The 21,921-nt window shown below is 40.7% G+C and overlaps 1 protein-coding gene across 5 annotated transcripts in view; it reads right to left on the reverse strand.

Annotated features, from left to right (window-relative positions):
• Nucleotides 1-8,491: 8,491 nt before the first annotated feature.
• VGLL4 (vestigial like family member 4) overlaps nucleotides 8,492-21,921 on the reverse strand; it is a 134,104-nt gene continuing 120,674 nt past the window's right edge. For all 5 annotated transcript variants that reach the window (XM_090022646.1, XM_090022647.1, XM_090022645.1 and 2 more), the window contains 3 exons: nucleotides 18,079-18,301; nucleotides 13,936-14,059; nucleotides 8,492-11,313 (listed from right to left, as the gene is read on the reverse strand). In XM_090022646.1, coding sequence (XP_089878772.1) covers nucleotides 11,045-11,313; nucleotides 13,936-14,059; nucleotides 18,079-18,301 — 616 coding nt within the window. In that variant the 3' untranslated portion in view covers nucleotides 8,492-11,044. The remainder of the gene's footprint in view (nucleotides 11,314-13,935; nucleotides 14,060-18,078; nucleotides 18,302-21,921) is intronic.

The raw sequence follows: 21,921 nt of genomic DNA on the forward strand, positions 1-21,921 counted from the left end.
CTTGTTTGACCAATCTCATTTCCTTCTATGACCAGGTGACCTATCACCTGGACAAGGGAGAAGAGATTGATGTCATATATCTTGACTTCAAAAAAGCCTTTGATCTGGTATCCCATGATCACCTCTTGGCCAAACTGCCCAGTTGTGGCCTTGGCTCCACCACGATCCCCTGACTGGGAAACTGGCTCCGTGGTCAGACCCAGAGGGTTGTAATTGATGGCAGTCACTCATCGTGGTGCCCTGTGAACAGTGGGGTCCCTCAAGGCTCTGTCCTTGGACCCATACTGTTCAACACCTTCATTAACGATGTGGACATTGGAGTCAGGAGTGGACTGGCCAAGTTCGCCGATGACACCAAACTTTGGGGCAAAGCATCCACGCCAGAAGATAGGCGGGTGATCCAGGCTGACCTGGACAAGCTCAGCAAATGGGCAGATGAGAACCTGATGGTGTTTAACACCGAAAAATGCAAGGTTCTCCACCTTGGGAAGAAAAACCTGCAGCTTCCTTATAGGCTCAGTAGTGCTACGTTGGATAGCACTACAGAAGAAAGAGACTTGGGGGTCATCATTGACCACAAGATGAACATGAGCCTGCAATGCAATGCTGCGGCTAGTAAAGCGACCAAAACGCTGGCTTGCATCCATAGATGCTTCTCAAGCAAATCCCGGGACATCATTCTCCCCTTGTACTCGGCCTTGGTGAGGCCGCAGCTGGAGTACTGCGTCCAGTTTTGGACTCCACAATTCAAAAAGGATGTGGAGAAGCTTGAGAGAGTCCAGAGGAGAGCCATGCACGTGCATGATCAGAGGTCAGGAAAACAGATCTTACGATGACAGGCTGAGAGCCATGGGACTCTTTAGCCTGGAAAAGCGTAGGCTCAGGGGTGATCTGATGGCCACCTATAAGTTTTTTGGGGTGACCACCAGGATCTGGGGGAACATCTGTTCACCAGTGCGCCCCAAGGGATGACGAGGTCGAACGGTCACAAACTCCTGCATGGCCGTTTTAGGCTGGACATAAGGAAGAATTTCTTTACTGTCCGAGCCCCCAAGGTCTGGAACAGTTTGCCAGTGGAGGTGGTTCAAGCACCTACATTGAACACCTTCAAGAGTAAATTGGATGCTTATCTTGCTAGAATCCTATGACCCCAGCTGACTTCCTGCCCTTTGGGCAGGGAGCTGGACTCGATGATCTCCCGTGGTCCCTTCCAGCCCTGATGTCTATGAAATCTATGAAATTTACATGACATGTCTGACTAGCAGTATGTTAAGAAAATGGATTTCAACTTTTAAGGACGTATTATAAACAGAAGTTAGAATTTGTAATATAGTTACATCTGTAACACCATGGTTTGTCTTGGTATCATTAGTGACTGAATGCATTTCCAAAAACTTGAATAATCTGGAATTTCCAGCAGCTCCCAACCTCAGTAAGAACCCCAGAGAAGATCAGCTAGATGGCAAGGTCTGCTGGTTTTTGCTTTCATCTCAGAATGTGCTTGGTTCAATTAATTATATGCAAATATGTAGAGTTGAATATTGGTTCAGCAAGTAGAGTTGTATATGGGTCAGTTTTGGGCTATCATGAAACTTTTCTTATTACCTGATTGCATATTTACCATGGGAAATCAGTGCTATATTTACTTTCCAGTCCTGTTACAGGACACTTCAGCTACATATAATTTATGCAGCTTGATCTAAATGCACCAAGCACATATTACCAAGAGAAAAAGTAGATTTTTTCAATAGTTCAAGAATTTGAAAGTTTGACCCATCATTCTCGTCTATAAAAGGGCAATGCTGGCTTCAGTATGAACTGCAATGCATGCAGTCAGGAGTACACTGCTTACTTCATGTTTGTCAAAACTGAGTAAACAGTTTTCCAAATAAGCAGCTTTTCAACTACTGAATGCAACACTTCATGTTGAAAGATGCTTTTATTCCTGTCTTTGTGCCTATGAGAAGACAGATTTCCTGGTTGGCATTTATGAAAGCTGCTTCATAACTAATGACATATAAAATTAGAATGAATAATCAAACAATGAACAGTGTAACTAGTCATCCTACAAAGCAAGAAAGACTGAAATAGTTTTGTCAGTCTTACAAAGTGGATTCTTACTGGAACTGCTTTGTCACTACTTAAAATTAGCCTGTTGAAAAAGAAATTCTATTTTTCCACCTCTGTTGAGCTCTAAATTCATGAAAATCAAAATGTCCATTCATGATTAATCCCACGTTAGCCACGGCTAATAGAGCAGCATTTCAGTTGGGTATAAATACTCATCTTAAGTGATACAGTAACTAGTGTATTGTTGTGTGCTGAATTGGCCCCCTGATTGTATACAAAGAGAAATATGTGTATTTCATATTTGATGACTCCGCCAACCTACTTTTGTAGGTTGGCTTCAATGTCATGTTGTCTATTACCAGCATCAGGGATAGGGGAGCAGGCTGTCATTGGGGAGAAGTTGCAAAACAGATGCAACATTTCCTATTCTTCCCTCTACAGGGCAGCAAGGTTTACTCTGAAAATTGTATTTCTTTGTGTACTGGGACCTGTTTGGGGAAAAGGGGGATTATCTAAATAGGGACTGGAGCTAGAGAGCTGCAGGGTATGCTTCCCTTCAAGCCTAACTCAGTTCAAAGATGAAAGGTACACAAGAGTGTTAAATCAAATCTCATTGCAGCGGTCTGCTCCATTTCATGGATTACTCCATGTGTAGCCAAGAACAAATCTGGAAGAAAGTAGAAAATTCACCATAATATTCAGGGAGAATATAGGAGTATCACATGGGCCTGCAAAGTAAAAACGAGGAAGGCCAAGGCACACTTTGAAGTGCAACTGGCAGGGGACATAAAAGGCAATAAAAGGGATTCTGCAAGCATCTCAAAAGAGGAAGACTAGAGAAACCATAGGTCCCTTATAGAATGCAGAAGGCAAACTAGTTATAAATGATGCAGGGAAGGCTGAAGTATTTGATGTCCTTTTTCAACAGAAAAGTGACAGTGAAACTTGAGTCTGCATTTGAGTCTTCACTAACAGGGGCATCTACCAGCTGATAAGTGATTTTGTCAGCAAAAACAAGGAAGGAGATAAACAGCTTAAGAGTAGTAGAAAACCAGATGAAGAATTAGTTACAGAAATTAGATGCTTTCTGTTCAATGGGGCTGGATGGGATTCCTTAGGGTACTGAAGGAATTGGCTGAGGTAATTTCAGAGCTTTTGGCTGGCCTCTTTGAGAAGTTATGGAGGTTGGGTGAAGTCCCAGATGATTGGAAAAGGGAAAGGGCAAATATAGCACCCATCTTTAAGGGAACAAGGAGGATTCAGGGAAAGACAGGCCACTCAGCCTGACCTTGATACCTGGAACGATCATGGAGGTCCCCAAGGAATCTGTTGTAAGGAACTAAGAGAATGTGGTGATCAGGAACAGTCTATTTGGATTCACCAAAGGCAATTTGTGAATGAAACCTAATTTCATTTTATAAGGTGACAGGCTCTATGGAGGTGGAAGTGTGTGTGTGTGGGGGGGAAGATATGATATACCTTGACTTTAGTGAGGCTTTTGACACTGTCTCCCACAACATCACACTGTCTCTCATGACATTCTTATTAATAAGCTAGGGAAATAGACTAGGCTAAAATAATAGAACGTGGAAACATAACTGTTTGAATCATGATATTTAATGAATATCAATGGCTCAATGTCTAGTTAGGAGGAGATATCGAGCAGCGGTTCTCCGTGGGGCTGTACTGGTTCTCGTATTGTTTCATATCTTCATTAATGATTTGAACGAAGGGTTTGAGTGCGTAAATAGCAAATTTGCAGATGACATCAAATTGAATGGAGTTGCAGACACTCCAAACGATACTGGTAGGATCCAGAATGACTCGGAGACTGGAGAGATGATTGGCAATCAATCAGATGAGAATCAGCAAGGGCAGTTGTGAAGTCCTGAACTTGGGATGGAATAATTGCATGCACAAATATTGTCTAGGGACTGAGTGTCTAGGCTGCAGTACTGCAGAGAAGGACCTTGGGCTAAGGGCAGACCACACAATGAATATGAGGCAACAGTGTGTTCATGTTGCTAAAAAAATGCCAACAGTATCCTGGGTTGTATTAACAGAAGTGTCATTTGCAAATGAAGAGAAGTGATTCCTCTACTCTGTTCAGTCCTGGTAAAACCTCACCTGGAATACTGCACATCCACTTTAATGTGCAGTACTGTGCCTTAAAGTTGCATATAAAAATGAAACTGGAGGGGAGGGACTCTATAATTGGAGAACAAGACCCTTTAAAATTCAGGCAACTACCAATAACTATACAACGGAAAGAGAACTTTTGAGCTTCTCATAAGAAATAGTTAAAGTTTCTGAAAAAGTGAAAAGTCTAATATAGAACCTCTAAGACTGAGTAGGGAGGAGGGGTGAGTAAACAACATAGATGGTAAGCCTGTCATGGCTGTGTGTACTGGAGGGTGAGTGATTTAGTGGTTACTTTGTAAGAGCCCCTAAATATACTTTTGGATCTTGTGAACAGTCTATATTTTTCCCTTACGAGAGATGAAATGGCAGCTTCCAATAGTGCTAGAAGTTGTAGATTGGTTTCGAGTTTCACTGTTTCTCAACATGAATTTAAAGATAGTGACAAGAAATGAATTCTTGTCAGCAGACAACAAGCAAGCCAGCTCTGGTCACTCTTACACAAACGCACTTAAAATAACTTTGACATGTTTTGCCATGAATAGGACAAAGCAGCATTACTCATTGGCATGGTACTTGGATCCTGGAGGAATCACCTTTCACATGTTGTGGAGTCTAGTTTAAAATATATAGTTACCTTTCTATAAGCTGTGTAATTATTATTCTATCTATAAATAAGTTCTATCCATACATTGCTATAATTGCAATAGCTCGTAAGCAGGCCTAAAAGAAATCTGCAGTGAACTTACATATATTTTTACTACGTCTTAATTAAAAGGCTATCAGCACACAAAGGAGAACAAAACTGTGTCTCTGGGTGTGTCTACATGATACGCTTAATGTTCATTGGACAAATTCTACTGTGCATTAGCATGGCTGGCAAAAACCATGCTAATGCACTGTAGATATAGTCCATTGTGCTAAAGTGTCACACAAAAAGTGTTCATCTGTGCTAATGTGCAGTAGTACTGATTACAGTCGATTTAGTGCCTATTACAGGTACTAAATTTAATGTGCTGTAATTACAGCACATTAATGAATGTGTAGACGCACCCTCTAACTGTTGCTACTGCATGTATTTAGAGGTTACATGGAACGCTGGTGCAGGTCAATACCTCCTGCCCACAGAATAAGTGCAATTCACAGGGTAAGTCCAATAATTATTAACCATGGCACTGTTAACAGGCTTGGCAGATAGGCAGATGCAATTAAGCGTAACAACCTACAAGATGAAGGAATTTCACACCTGTTCTGATGCTATTGTTTCACCATCACTTTTCTGTTGAAAATCCTGGATAGAAAATGTATTTAAAGGTGAGTTTTACAACCAGAAGTGGCAGAAATAATTTAATGTTTGGATTCCATAGAAAAATACTAAAAGGCCTGAATGTGACAGAAGACCAATCTGGGCTTTTTCTTTAAAAATTAAAACTCTGGTTCAAATCAAATTTTGTACAAAGCAGAGATTCTTGTGACTGGGTTGAAGAATTTCTTGAATATGCTTTTAATTCTACTGCTTAAAAAAAATCCAGAACCATGATGTCATCACCAAAGGGTAGGATGATTTTAAGAAAGCTGAAACTACATTTCCTTGTTTAATATTTGTAATACAATATGGAAACATTTTTCGTTCAAGCATCTTACAGATTCTTCCTTAACTAGGCCATGCCAACCCCCTCTCATATTCTGACTGGATTGACTGCTGCCAATAAAGGATTCTTCTGTAAATGCAGTAAGAAAGAAAATGTAATTTTCCTTTCTGAATGTACAGAATAGTATGTACACTGGAGCTGAGGTTTTGCCTTCAACTGGAGGGCTGAAGTTATATGCAAGAGCCAAGTGACCCAATTCCCATTTATCATTCCTGTCCCCAAAAGGTTATTATAGGGGTGACCAACACCCCCTAACAACCCAGACTGTAGTTTGCGCCCCTCCCAGAGGGCATTTAAGAATGTGTTTAGACTTTTTTCCCTGTGAGTATTTATAGAAAGGAATGTTTAAAACAAATCTACTAATTATTTTGCTATGTTCTTATGGAGTCTCTTGCACCCAAGAAACTCCTTAATCTGAGGGCAGTATTTAGTAACAATGAAAGGTTCTATTTGCTTCAAATGCAATTTAGACTTGTAGATTCTTATAGCATTATATCCATCCTTATAGTGCTATAAAAAGTGAGTGTCCACATGTTAAGGCTGTCTGTAGTATTATAAAGATGGTGAGTCTACCACAGGAGTAGGCAATGTTTTTTGGCTGGAGTGCCAAAAAACACCACAATGCCTACCTCAGAAGGTGCTGGAGTGGTGCCATGGCAGAAAAACAAAATGAGGGCAAGGGGTACATGGCAGGATGCCCTGCTTGTGCCCCTTGCCCCCCACCCAAAGTCCCTGCCCCCCAGCCTGGGCTCTGCAGCTGTCAGCAGCTACCCCAGCTCTGGGTAGCTGCTGCAGCCCGGGCTGCTCCCAGCAGGGCTTGCAGCGTCCCAGCAGCCTGCACTCCTGGCTGGCAGCAGCTCCCCAGAGCCAGGGCTGGCTGCAGCTGGGAGGTGCCAAACACCTGTGCCGCACTGGCGCATGCAGGCATGCCTCAGAGCAGGTGGTGGGGGAGGGGCCGGAGACAGCGCAGCCCTGGTCTCTCCCCTGCTCCCAGCACAGGTGATGGCAGGCTTCTGGAGCCCAGCACAGCTGTTAGTAGCCAGCTCTGGCATCAGCTCCATGCTGGCAGCAACTGCACGGGCACCTCAGGGCTGTGCTGGGAGCAGGAGAGAGACCGGGGCTGTGCTTCCTCAGGTCCCTCCCTCGCTGCCTGCTCCGATGTGCTGGTATACCGTTATGCCGGATCCTGGCATAGCTGTTTGGAGCCTCCCAGCTGCAGCTCGGAGGAGCTCCTGCCAGCCGGGATGCTGCAAGCCCTGCTGGGAGCAGTCCGGGCTCCGTCGCTGGCAGCAGCTACCCAGAGCTGGGGCTGGCCGTGGTGTGCCAAGCAAAATGGCCTTGCGTGCTGGGGGTTGCCGACCCCTAGTCTACCACAATGTTTCTATTTCTAACCAGAATGTTGTTATAGTGCTCCTCTTCATAGCACATCATGTAATGCATGGACAGCTGCATGCTGTGTTACAGGGTGGTCTCCCAGAGCCCAGCATTCCAGAGTGCTCCTCTCTCCACCGCCTCTGCAAAAGGGGGAACAAGGGCAGGCAGCAGGTCTTCCTCCCCTACTGCAAGGGGGAGTGGGGAGCGAAAGAACAGCTTCCCTTGCCCCCTGTATGTATGGATATGTCATGCTACATTTTTATATCACTACAAAGTTCCCCATACACCATAGTGCCAAAAAGGTAACAAGCACCCATGGCCATACAGAGATTTATGCCACAGTTTTAAAGCAACTCAGATTTCAATGAGGACTTTTGTCAGATGAGGTTCAATAATGAATTGTCATGTTTTAGAATACAGACTCTACAGCCTCTGCTGAAATTGCTCCCATTCAAGTGAAGAAGTTTTTGAGATTCTTCTGAATTCTTTTACAACTGGGTAATAGCAAACATAATTTAGGGACGCTTCAGGTCAAGTGAACTGTCTCCTGCCAAAATCCCCTTTCTTAGTCCACATTTTCTAAGGTGGTGCTATAATGCAGTGTATCCTTGTCTCTATTCTTAGTGCTAAGCAGTGCACAGCCTGGGTTCAGATACAACTGCTGTCAATGGAAAGTGTATGGAGGTAGTTTTGTACAGAACAAATAAACTTCACAAATGTGAGGAATAGGACAAAGTGGAAAGGAATGAAGACAATCTTTTCATAGTTCAAACAGTACAGAAACGTATGAATAGCTCTATTCTCTCTCACCAAAAGCAGTAACTGCTTAGTGGCTGTATTAGAAACATGAACAGCTGCTTTAACCCTCCTCAGGAAGGTTTCTGGAAAATCTTTCAATGACTTGATCAATGGGAATTCTGCCAACAATGTTTCAATGGCATTTCTACCCCTACCGGAAGCAGAGAGAGCTCCCAAAGCGGTTGGTATTTTCAGATCCTCTGCTGCAGCACAAGGCTCTTTGATGGCTCCAGTGGACTCCATTCCTTGTCAAGCATTACCTAGCAACTGCTCTGCCTCACAAACAAGCGCTACAATGGAGGCTGCTACCATTAGCTACTTGGTCTCCAAGTGCAGAGGACAGAAAAATCAGGAAAAATGGGGAGTGACTTGGCACTGTTTTCCCTCCCAGTAAACTGGGCCCTGTCCTGGGGAGATGTAAAGGGAGTAAGGTATAAAGAACAAGGATAAGGACACTGTGATTTAAGAGCACTTTATTGTTCTTTAAGGCTACTTTTAAAGTACAAAAAAAAAAGATGGCCTGCCAAACCTTTTTTTTTCCCCAGGTGAAACAAGGCCACAAAAGAACGGTATATTACAGATTTACAGACGTGGAGAGAATCTTTTAAACTTAACTGTAGAGAACGTGGCTCTGTGAAGAAACTTCACTATGTGTTATTACAGTGAGTTTAGTTGATTTTCCTTTTACCTCCCCCAACCCTTTGGCTTAGTTGTGTTTAATGTATTTGTTCTACTGGACAGAGCACATTAAATCTTTATTGCCCCCCAAATCCATTTACCTATCTCAGATAAGTAAATGCGACCTTGTAAAACAGCTATTACTGAAAATATTAACTTTAAAAACATTATCTTGTGTTTACAAAGAAACGTAGGAGTCACATTTTCCACAGAGTCCATCTAAGGAATTAGTATTTACTGTTATAATGCTCAGTAGCCTGTAGCAATAACAAACTAGTGGCTATTAATGCTAATGCAGTGTTCTCATAGAATAACTGTGTTCCTGCACTTTTACTGTATTACAGACAAATCTACAACAAAAAAAGATCAACTTTTTTCTCCAAACAAAAAAAAAGAATGATTACAATAAAGGAAAGGGGAAAATTAAATAGCTACATATCATTAACAAATTAATTGTTCCTCAAAAAATACCTACAAATTTCTCTGTACATTCTTTACGCACAGCGTAACGATGGTCTTAAAGTTACCTATATAAAAAAAGTGTTCTTTTAATAATCTTCCTACCAAGTGTAGGGTATTGAATGCCAAAGCAGATAAGTGTTGACTACCCAGTAAAATGGTAGTGAAATGTGTAAAACTGGGGGCCTTAGGGTTTTTTTTTCTTTTTTTTGTTTAAAAAAAAAAAATTAATGGAAAAATTGAGCAGCCATATGAGTCCAAGCCAGTCCCCTGATCTCTTCTACCCTGTGCCTTTTTCAAATTAAATAGTTTAACATAAAAAAGGGGGGAAAAAAAGGAAAAAAAGCCACAATGGACCCAATACTGTAACACAGTCCATAATACATCACATGTAGTTCATTTTCCAACTAGTCATAACTTTCCACACTGAACCAGTCTTTTCAGGTAAACCCAGTATAAAAAAGATCTAGCTGTAACTGTACTGGGATGATGGAATGTATGTGGGGGAGAGTAGTTATATTTAACAAAAAAAGAAGAGAAGCTCTTTAGTATTAAACACAGCTGTGTTTTTATGCCTGCCTCTATTACCTAATTTCTAGTTAGTAGCTATTAATATAGCAAATGATAATAAATGCGATAATACCTGTATAACATTTTCTAATGGAGGAATGTATGCTGCCTTGGCATAGGTTTGAGTAAGCTTAAAACATTAAAGATCATATTTCACAAACTATAACAATCTGTTGTCCAGCGAAGATATTTAAAAGTTAGCAGTTTCCATAGCTAGTTATCATTGGATTACACAGACCTAAGTTTGAGAAAGCAACTTCGTGTTAAGCAGACAATGCTGCAAACATTAATAATTACTCAGTCATGCGCAAAGCTGTAGCATCCTGTACCACACATCATATATTTCTAAACTGCTTCATTTGAGGCCTGTCCTGAGGCTGTCCTCTTTTTGCTGGCTGCTACTAAAGTGAATATCAAATACAAATATCATAGAGTACAACTGTACCAGCAGTAAGTATATCTAGGACTGTTACTGACAAAAATAAACTAATTCTGAAGAAAAGCTAATAAGTATTATGGTTCTTACTGTCTATACATTAATAGATACCAGCTATTTTTTTTGTAAAACATGCATCTTTAAGCACTATTGAACCCTCCAACCTCAACTCTATTCTAACAAACTGCAGTGTTTAGGAAACAGTTAAATGCCCGTGTTTTGTAAATTATGCAGTCCAGTTGCAAGCACTAAACACCTGAAGTCTAAAGAGAGAAAGACCTATAACCTGTATGAGACTTCCCCTTCTAAAGCTGTTTTGCTTTAAGAAAATAATCAAGCAGATAAAAATGTCATCCTTAAACCTTTTTTTCAGCAGTTTGCCCTCAGAATATTAACGTCTTGCATAAAGTTGCCATGCAACTTTAGTCCTCCTCCAATAGTGCAAATCATACATGACAGTTCTTTTCAAGTATATACATACAAAAGTACTTCACAGAAAGAAAGAAAAAGGCAATGAAAGCAAACCAGACAAATTCTAGTCTCAAGAAGCTAACAAAAGCAAAAACATCCGAGTCAAACAACTATGTGTAATGGCTTTTCTGTGGATTAGCGTGCATATATTTTAAAAGGGCAGCAGATTTTCATCAGAGGTTTCTTTGGTAACCGAGGCAGGGAAAAAGGATGCACTACATCAGACAAATCTTTATGAAATAGTTCCTGCTATCGCCTTTAGGGCACCCTTGACAAATACCAAGTCAGTACACAAAAATGTGTTGAAAACTAATCTCTCCTTCCCCAACACTATTCGTTAAGCACTGTTCAAAGCTCAGTCAAACCATGCAAATTCACAAACATGACGGTCCTCCCTTCATGAGACTACAGAGGGTGAGTGATTGTGATTGATCATGTGGGAAGAAGGGGAAGATTGGCCCCGCCTTGAAGCAGACTCAGGACTGCTAGACACTCCATCCTTTGCAGCTTTAATTTGAAGCCATGTATCCCCAAGTGCTTTGGCAAAGTGGTCATCAACCGATCCTGTGATGGAGACAGAGTTTGCCACTGGCTCAGGCTCTTTGTAATTCTTGCCAAGGCTTCTGCGGAAATGCTCTTCCACCACTGGATCACAGGCAGTGGTAGCTAGAGGAGGAGAACAGGTAGGAAAAATCAGTTATTTCAATGCAGACTCCAGGTGCTACAGGCTTCAGGGTCCTCTTTTCTTCAGTTACCCTACAGCTGATCTGGATCTGTTTGTTTTTTTCTCCTGGGTTTTTCACATTGTTTTGTTCTAGAAAAGGGGAGGCTGTGAATACCCATAAATGAGAGAACATCAGTTGTTAGTAACCACTGCAACAGAGGCAGGTCAAAGTTGAAAATAATTCTCTCTTATTATGTTGCAAAGTGTTTGCTGTTTCAAAGTTTATGCAAATGACATGCTAAGGTGTTTTATCATCCTAAAAATCTGCCAGTTTCCCATTCCATGTCATTATACCCTGCTGAGTCCCTGCTTGCTACTGAAAGGATTCACTATGTTCTTTTCAAGCAAATGGTATGCCAAGTACAGATACACCCCAAAGAAACGAAGAGAAAACATTTTCTGGAAGTGTTTAACATTAATCTGGCAGCCATTCCAATGAAAAAGACTTTTTCAGAGGATTCTGCATTTTGCTAGAAGCCAGGATTGGAAGCAAACTGCTATTTCTTCTTATAGTTGTTGGTCCACACTGCTTAGTCAGATTGACAGATGCTTGTAATGAAATACTAATGACAGTATTTATATTGGGTATAATATTCAAAAGTGATTTGGACTTCTGAATCTTGTTTTCAGCATACACTATGCATATTGATACAAAATCTAAGTGTCAGTGAAGGGGTGCAGTGGAATAATTTCTTTGTTTAAAGAGAAATCATTATATTCCTGTTGCAGACTGCAGGATTTGCCACTGCTAAAACTGGCTGGCATCCAAACAAAGAAGGTTACACCACATTGATACAACCTCTGTGTAAAGACATGGCCTAAGGAACCCAAATCCTTTCCATGAGACTTAGGTAATTTTGAAAGTGTTGCTCGTGCGTACAGGCTGTAAGAGGGAATGGAAAGATTGTGCTCTGGACAGTGATGTGATGGGGAGCAGGCTTGCACCACTGGGAAAGAAAGTATCAAGTTTTCAATAAAACATTGTAATGGGAATTAAAGTTAAAACCTGTACTGGAGGAAAGCTCCAGCCCATCTGCAAAGCAGGAGTATAGCAACCACTCTCCACTTAGTTTGACAGAGCAGCCAATCAGAGAACTTGGAGGGGAACCTGCTTTCTTGTGGACTCCAAGGCCTCCGAACATGGCAGAAGCCTAAATATTCTGTGGTGCATTATGTAATGGACTTGGAAAGACAGCACAGCTCAGAGCAGGCTGAAGGCAAAGATGACTGCAATGAAGGCATGTGGCTTTATAAACAGAACCCTATCCTGGAAAGCATTCAGCATGTGAGAGGAAGTGGTAGAAGGAGTTCGGGATTTTATGGTGCCGGGTTTGCTATTGTTTCAATTGAAAACACACATCAATACCTATTGTTCTCTTTGATCATTAAAAAAAAATTAAAACACCAGAAAAAAGTGCTTCCACTCCATTGCTGCTTTTTGATAAATACGTAAAAATAGAACCTTCCTAGTTAAGCAATGACAAGAGACACAAATAAGAACTGTAATGGGACTCAGTGCTTGCACAAAGGTCTGTCTATGTAGATTTAATTACAAAATGTGATTAGTTTTTGCTGTTTGTCATGCATTAATTAGATCTGCTAAACACAGCTAAAGAATGAGCTGAATTTTGTTCCATCCTTAAGAGATGCACAACTTTCCTCCAAGTTCCAATCAGAAGGCAGGGAAAAGTGGCACCACAGGCCACATCCAGATGTGCAGGGGCATGCACCTACAGAGATACAAATAGTAGAGGTGCAACTTTGTGCCACTACTTTGTCTCTCAGCGCAAACCCCTGCACGTGTACTTTGTTGCGGGACACTGTCTCTCGCTTTGGGTAAACTGCCCTTGTCCAGCTCCTCGTAGCTCCAAGTGTGCTGGAGCAGCCAGGGCACAAATGGAGGAGAGGAGATGTTCTGGCTGGCAGCCAGAGTGTCTCTTTGGAGGACCAAGCCTCTGCTTGTTCCACTGCATGGTATTGTAGCATGCACTGTGCCACTTTTTTTTTTTGGTGGGCTTTCTTTTTTTTGGTTTGTCTTTGTTTTTTTGCTACAAGGAAACCCCGTAGCATTTGTTTTGATTTGAGAGAGGCATGTTTTTATAGGCATCTGATTTTTTCTGAACAAGTTAGTCTGTAACACGTTACCCTAACCTACCTCCTTGCCTGATTTCATACTAACTCAAATAACTACTGAAATTCTAGTCAGGCATGTTTCTGCACCACTGCAAAGACTCTTAGGCTTGCCTGGCAGCCCAGGATAAGTCTGCTCTGCTGACCATTAGAAGAAATGTTATTTTCATTTTGATAAAGTAATCAAAAGCAAATAGAGCCCAATAATTTTGTGCGAAAAATGATCACAATAAAAGTTTTACTCTTATTATATTTAAGGTGGAAATGCCAATTCATTACATAAGCTCTAAGACAATAGCAAGATCCAGCAACAGGACAAACCATACCTTTTTTTCAATAAAAATGACAGTTTTTAACGGTCTTTGGGAAATCTAGCTATAAATCCATGCAAGCCCAAAGCCTTGGAAAGGAAACAGTGTAGAAGCATAACTTACTGCTAGATGGTCTTCTATAACTTGTTGGCACAGCTGAACCACAGCCACTGTGGGCAATGGGGCAGTGTGAGAGATTACAGTTACGGTTGTTTGCAGAGGCACATGTGATTACAGATGGACGGTTCTGTGAGGATAAAGAACACAACTGTCTTTCAACAGGGTCACTGAAACAAACACCAGCAGTTGTTCATCACACAATCACTTGAACAGCATATGTGAATTGAAATAACTTTAACCAGGTTCTCTATCAGCTGCAAGCAAATGCACTCACTGCATTACATACAAGATAAAAAAAGCAATTCACAGTGCCAGTAATCCCCAGTCTCATTCAGTGCAGTATATTAAACTGCAAGCAGACAAATCCCACTCTGTACTTTGCACTGACAGCTTAAAATAAAAATGCAGGTACAGTTTGTTTGTTTTTTTTATAGAACTTGAAAACTGGTAATGAAATTGGGTCCCCTGCACCTTTGATAAAAATAATTATATAAAAATGACTGCTCTATGGAATGACCTAGCAACCTTTACAGCAGGTTTACTCATTTTAACCACCTTACAGCATGGTTATACCAGCTATCACCCATTTTAAGACTCAAAGTATTCTCTTTCCAGACTGCTCCTTGATATGCATAATAAACATAGTAAGTCTTGGTTTTATAAGCACCATTTTCATTTTAGTGCGTTATGGATTTTCAGTTCTGCGCACACAAACCCCAAATGAATAAAGCATGCCTTGACTAGTTATCATAAACTTAAAATGTGCCTATAAAATTACTTCCCCAGCCTAATGAATTCTCAGCTCGGTGTTGTGGCCACCAAACCACACTCTCCATATTGATATGAAATATGAAAGGTAACAAAAAACAAAACAAAACCCTGAGCAATATTGGAGCCATTCTTCCATTTCCTACAAATACAAGTGATCTTTTCCAAACTACTCCATCACTAGGTACCTTAATTAAACTTTCCATTATAGATTTTAAACAGGTACATTCTAAGGTAGTATAACTTTTTCCACTTAATACTCAGATGACAAATCGGAACTTGTATAAAAGTACTGATCCTGGTTTCTGCCTTAATGAAACCCATATACTTGAACAAAAGTATTTAAAAACTTTTCATATATTTTACAATGAGAAAATCTCATCTTGTCATAGATGAATAAAATGAACACTGAGAATCTGAAACATTAACACAAGACCCCAGAGTTAGCCAAACATCTGTGAAGTTTTCACAGTAAACTGCAAAGAGTACTCCATCTATCCTCAACACAAAGTCAATGGAACAGAGAAATACAAAGGGGAAGGGAAGGGCTTGAATTGTTCAGCATTAGCTCTGCCTACGCAAACTGAACAGAGATTTTGTTTCTTTACAAGATTAAAGCTGTTAAGTCAAGTGTCAGCTACATAAAGCAAAATAAGTAGGATAGGATTCTTTGCATTATTTTTCTAGATATGATAGGCAACAATACCGTTTGAATTTTACTATGGTGGTAACAAAGTCAAATGTACTTAAGTTAAAGTAAACAAAATGGAAAAATGCTCCAATTACTTGATTACTTTGCATCCAGGCACAGGAGTAAGAAATTTAATTTTACAGACATTTTACATGGCTAGATGAATACAGGCATTCCTCGACTTACAACATTTTGAGTTGCAATGTTTTCCACTTACAACGTTTATAAATTGACACCCTATTTCAACTTTATGACGTCAGTTTCAACTTTACAACACTTGATCCGATGCAACGCCACACCAGCAAAAAAGTTCGCTGCATTGCTCATCTCCCTGGAGAACATCTGTTCAAACTTCCTTGGACACTTTCTTTAAGAAAGCAGACAAGACTCCAGAAAAAACTGCAGCCAAAACTTCCAAGACGATTCCAGCCAAGAACCCTTCAGAAAGTCCAACCAAGAGCCCCTCAAAAAGTCCAGCAAAGTCACCTCAAAAGAAGTCCTTCCATAGCAATATGATTGCTATTTACAATATAAATACATTAATGTAGCTATATTACTCATCTATAATTGATCGAGTACAAAATTCTGGGGTATTTTGGTGAAAATAGGGTATCGGGCCTTGGTTCAGGAACCCCACATTTATAACATTGTTTCTTATTAGAAAAATTGGTTCTAAATTGCGATGTTTTGACTTAAGATGCAGTTTTCAGGAACCAATTGTGTCGTAAGTCCAAGGACTGCCTGCACACTATTGGCTTTACCTGGCTCCAGGTGTGTTTCTCCAAAAATATTTATTTTATACATATACACACACTTATCTATGGCTACTCAGGCATACGACAGAAGGGTGAATTTCCTTTTTGTATCATTTTTTGGACTTCACAAGAATGTCTGTTAACATTAGTAGGATTGGAATGTTTTTGTCAGAGTGGTCCAGGAAATGTGCAAGGATTTTTTGGTGATATCCTCTACTGAACCAAATGTATAGTTGGGAATGATAGTAGACAAGCTTTTGGACATAAAGTACCCTCCTCAGGTCTGCATTAACCCTGTCTAGGCTTTTTCCACATTGTGCAAATACAGGAGAGGCTACAAAGAATTTAGTCACAGTGACTATAATTGCTGAATCACCAGTGCACTAGTCCAAACACAGTGTTTTTTCCTACAACTCTTTTGAAACAGCAGCAGATACACTTTATGTAGAATATTAAGACAGGTTTCAACATAAAGTACAATCACTTTAGAGCTTCCAGTTTTCCATACACATTATTAGTCCTACTTGATTTCTGTACTATTATCTCAGCAAGGTCTCACTTCACCATCTTATTTCCTCAAGAAACTAAACTGCAACGCAGCTCAATACGTCAAAGTTAACCAAAAAAAAAGAAGAAAAATCTGGCTAAGGTCAGCAGAGTCCAGTACGACCATTTTCCAAAAAAAGCCCAGCAGCGTGGCAAGCTGAGAAACAGCAGCGGTACTATTAAAGAGTACGTATGTCATCAAATGGACGGCTGTCCCTTCCTCTTCCTGTCATCACTGAAAAAACTGTTGAGAGGCAGAAAAGAACTGTTGTGTACAGAACAAAAGCAAGATAGCAGCAATCTGAGGATAAATTGGTCATTTCTACTCAGACAAAAACGTTAAAAGAATAGCCTTGGTTGGACATATACACAAGACCTGTAGGCAAAGGATTGTACTGCTGAACCTTAAAAGAGGTTGAGGGAAAAAACAATATTCTAGTTTTTGCAAAACCCTTGTAAATTATGACAAGTGGAAATTTTCCCATATCTGAAAGATGCCTCCACCTCTTTGCAGTCAACCATGGTAAGGGTGTATGCATCTCAGCTGAACTTCCCACACTGCAGCTTGCTGCAACCTCTAGTATGTTACTGCCCAAACAAAACCCCTGACTTTTCATCCTCTTCAGTTCTAAAGGAACAGAATGTTTGATAGCTATAGAATCCTGGAGGATTATTTAGCATGCACTACAAACCACCTTTCTGCGCAACTGTAGGGATTGTTTAAATGAAGTGGACACTGCACACCACATGGGGAAAAAGTCCCACTACAACACCATACCAGCAGGACTGTACCATTGCTTAAGATCCTGCCTTATGCTATCTCCTTTATTTGGATCAGAAAGTGAAGCTATTATAGAGAAAGAAGACCCCTCAGTACTGTTTGGTACCGCTTTATAAAAGAAACAATGATAGAACATACTCCCTCTTCAGCAGCAGGGTGAGAGATATTCAAAAGGTAAAAAAGTATGGCTAACTGTCCTTGTACCTGTGAGATGTTACCAGCTGCTATCTACTGGAGCCCTGCTAAACTGCAGCTGGGGCAAAGTGAACCAGGTGTTTCAGCAGCCTTGCATTTCTACTTTAAACATGCACATTAACTAGCTGATCAAAACATAAAATAGATGGGTTATTAAGGTATGAGTTTAAGAGGACTTGTACTTCAAACAAGCTGGCCAATTTTCCACATGAAATGCACTGAAATGTGATAGCTCCGTATCTTTAAAAAACTGTGAAACTAAATAAATAATAGGTTTTGCCTGAATAATGTTTTCGCCTACCTATTGTCATTCACCACATATTCTGTTTATGTCTGGGAAGTCATCAGTGTGTGTACAGCAAGGCTTCCTACAAGCACTAGAGTCTCTTGTCAATCTAGAAGCCAAGTACCTGCTGCCGTTCCAGAGAAGTCAGCGTGGGCGTGATGCTGACTGTTCGGGTTGCATCCATGCTGTTTTTGGTCAGTGCTAGAGGTTGATCCATGGTCAGGCTTGGGATTGAGGCATACATGTGATTAGCATGAAGGCTCATTGTTGGCGCAGCAGCCCGTTCTATTGGGCTGCGACTCCTTTCTCTGTGCTCCTTCCGATAATCCCCATTGGCAGTCTTGTTTCTATTAAGTTAAAAAGAAAAAAAGGGCAGACAGTTATTTTACCACCAGGTGACAAAACTCTGAAGAAGGGCCTCGCTGTCCTATAACAATGGAAATAGGATTTACAAGGTAGAGGCCTTCAGAAAAACACTAGGGAATATGGCATGCTCCTTAGTTCTGAGAGAAAAGGTATGGAAAGATCAACAATGTATTATTCCCCGTCTGTCCAACCATTTCACTCCAAACACATGCTTTTATACGCAAGTGATTTATGCTTCCAAACGGTCAGCTAACATCCTGTCTCATTTTTCACTAGAATTTTTTTAGATATTCATCTAAAGGCATTAAGCGTTGAATCATCCTATCCTGACCATGCTTTGTTAAGGGCAGAAATGTCCCAATTTAGAGTACTGAAAAGCTTATTCTGCCCTAGTAATAGTAGTGCTTTTTTCTAAACTGTGCTAGTCTTAGAAGAATGTGTTCAGACTAAAAGACACCCAGTGACACTAGTAAAAATCAGTAGTAATCTACCAAAGGAAAAAAGCTTACATGAAACGAAACAATAGAATGCACTGTGGGGGGTTTTTGATCTCAAATACACGCACTTTCTTTCACCCCCAGATGAATTTCCCTTCAAAGATGAATTTCAGTCTGACGAACAGTAAACCTGAATAGATGCACTCACCATTTCTTTTGCTGTTAAAATGATATTGCTTTTTTTCTCCTTTTAAACTATATTTAAGAGAGCTATATCAGATTTTTTCACAGGCCAAGTAAACACAGTCAAAACCTTCAAGAGATGGGACAAATAATTGTACTCATTTTAAATTGCTAAATGCAATAGGTTATAACCACAGATATGTCCAAACATTTATTTGACTGGCAATCTTGAAAATCCCAGTATTGTTTAAGTAGTATCAAGCCCTGGTATGACAATGTGGTACCGGTGTGTCATGCTTAGTTCATCTTGTGTGTCAAGAATGAAAGAGATGCATGGCTTTGTGAAAAGGCAGCAAAAGGCAGCATGAGAATATCTTAAGAGTAAGAGCAGAACACAGAGAATGAGGCTGCCAAATACTCAGTATGGATAACCATTAAGGAAATCCATTTAAATAGTTTTCCCGCCCTTAGCTCACTCCATCATGATACAGGACCGACTTTATAATGATGCTGGTGTGAAGAGAGAACAACTTCTATAATGTTTACATCTTATTTTTTTTTAAATAATTTTAACAATTTTAACAATATTATTCAACATTTAAATTGCCACTCAGTAAAGATGTCACTGCACATTTGAGGCAGGCAGCATATCACTGTAATAAATAAATACAGTGTGGTACAGCTCACATGGAAAGGAAAACAACAACTGGAAAATACAGAGTTATTGTATTGTATTGCAAAACATCCAGGGGGTGGGAGATGCTACACAACTGATGTAGATCAAGTGAGGGAACACCTTGAGAGGCTCGACATCCATAAGTCCACAGGCCTGGACAGAATGCACCCAAGAGTCCTGTAGCAGCTAGCAGACATCATAGCACGGCCTATGACTAAGATATTTGAAAACTCCTGGTGCTCAGGAGAGGTACCAGGGGACTGGAAAAGAGCCAGCATGGTCCCAATCTTTAAGAAAGGAAGGAAAAAAGGAAGATCCAGGAAGTTACAGGCCAATCAGTCTGATATCCATCCCCCTGGAAAGATCCTGCAGAAAATTAGCAAAAGTTCCATCAGCAACAGGCTAACGGAAGGCAAGGTGGGCAGACCAAAACCTAGAAGTGCAGGATGCTCCACCTTGGGAGGAAAAACCAGCATCATACTTACAGGCTCGGCAGTGCTATGCTTGCTAAAATCACGACTGAAAGAGACATGGGGGTCTTGCTTGACCACAAAATGAATATGAGCCACCAATGCAATGCTGTGGCTGGCAAAGCAAACCCAATTCTGGCATGCATCCACCACTGTATTTCAAGCAAAACCAGGGATGTCATCCTCCCGCTCTACTTGGCTTCAGTGAGGCCACAGCTGGAGTATTGCATCCAGTTTTGGGCCCCGCACTTCAGGAGGGACGTGGATAAACTTGAGAGAGTTCAAAGGACAGCCACTCACACATCAAAGGCCAAAAGAGTAAGCCTTATGAGGAGAGGCTGAGGGACATGGGACTCTTCAGCCTGGCTCGGGGGGACTTGGTGGCAACCTATAAGTATATAAGGGGGGTGCACCAGGATCTGGGAGAACAGTTGCTCACCAGGGCTCCCCAAGGGATAACAAGGTCTAATGGCCACAAACTTCTGGAAGGCCGATTTAGACTAGACATAAGGAAAAACTTCTTTACAGTCTGAGTGTCAAAGATGGTGCAAGCTCCTACTCTGGACTCTTTCAAAAGGCATTTGGATGCTTATCTTGCTGGGATCACTTGACCCCAGCAGACTTCCTGCCTATGGCAGGGGAGCTGGACTCGATGATCTTGTGAGGTCCCTTCGAGCCCCTAATGTCTACAAAGTGTATGAAAACTATATACAGGCTTGGTAGGATTCGATTTTTATCAGTAAATGTCACAAAATAGTGAGTTCACCTCACAGTCACAGATTGACCAAAAATATTTGTATCGTTAATGATCAAAATTTATAGCAAAGGGACATAAGAAAACGTGATGGCTGATGGACTGTGATGACAAGGGGAGCCCATCCTACAGAACCAAGCTGACTGCAGTTTGGACTGCAACTCCCAGAAACCCTAGAGGACTGGGAACAAAACAAGAGAAATGACGAAGTATACAAGAGTGCTATGGGTGAGCGGAGCCAGAACTGATGACAGCTCTGCTGCTCAGAGTTTGTTACTTCTGCTGCGGCAGACAGTTAAACTGGACTATAACAACAGTATACTGTCATTAATAAATTCTCAGAGGAAATTTAAACTGGAGATCAGAGGAACTACTTACAGAAAATGCTAGCGAACTAAAAATGTAAAGTTTAAAGATAACTCATATGTTTCAGTTAAGTGACCTGCTATGCTAAAAATATAGATAAAGAAATAAAAGTCACTTTCAAGTAATTTTTAATAATATATTTTAATTTGGATATGGCTATTTCATAACTTGACATGGTCTTCTCTATATTATTTAGACTCCAAACTACACATGCATTTATACTCATGTACTCTACCACCACCACCTTTTTTGTTCACACATGTATGCTCCTTCCTAATTTTAATACATTTAAAATATACACATGGTGGGGGGGGAGGAGAGGAGGAGGAGAGAGGGAAAGAAAGAGATCAAAAGTATAATAAGGACAGTAGAACCATGGCATAATGTGATAAGAAATTAAAATATTTTCTAAACTGTCTGTTCTGTATCTAGACTGAACACACACATTTATGAAGCAAGGTGTTATTTTTAGTGTCTAGTTTTGTTGAAAAGCCATTATACATTTTCCACACGAGAATGAGATTTCTGATGAGAAGACCATTCTTTTCTCTACCCAAGCTGCATGTGGATATAGTATTGTGGTGACCCAGTTGTGGCTCTATGAATCAGAGCCACTTAAGCCTTGATACATGTTAGGGTTGCAGGGACTTGGAATATACACCATTCAGGGCCCTCACATAAGCAGAGGATCAGGCATTGCAGAGCTCTAGTGCAC

The sequence above is a fragment of the Crocodylus siamensis genome, chromosome 11 (genome assembly GCF_052110815.1).
Source record: "Crocodylus siamensis isolate JL-2025a chromosome 11, ASM5211081v1, whole genome shotgun sequence".
Lineage (NCBI taxonomy): Eukaryota > Metazoa > Chordata > Crocodylia > Crocodylidae > Crocodylus > Crocodylus siamensis.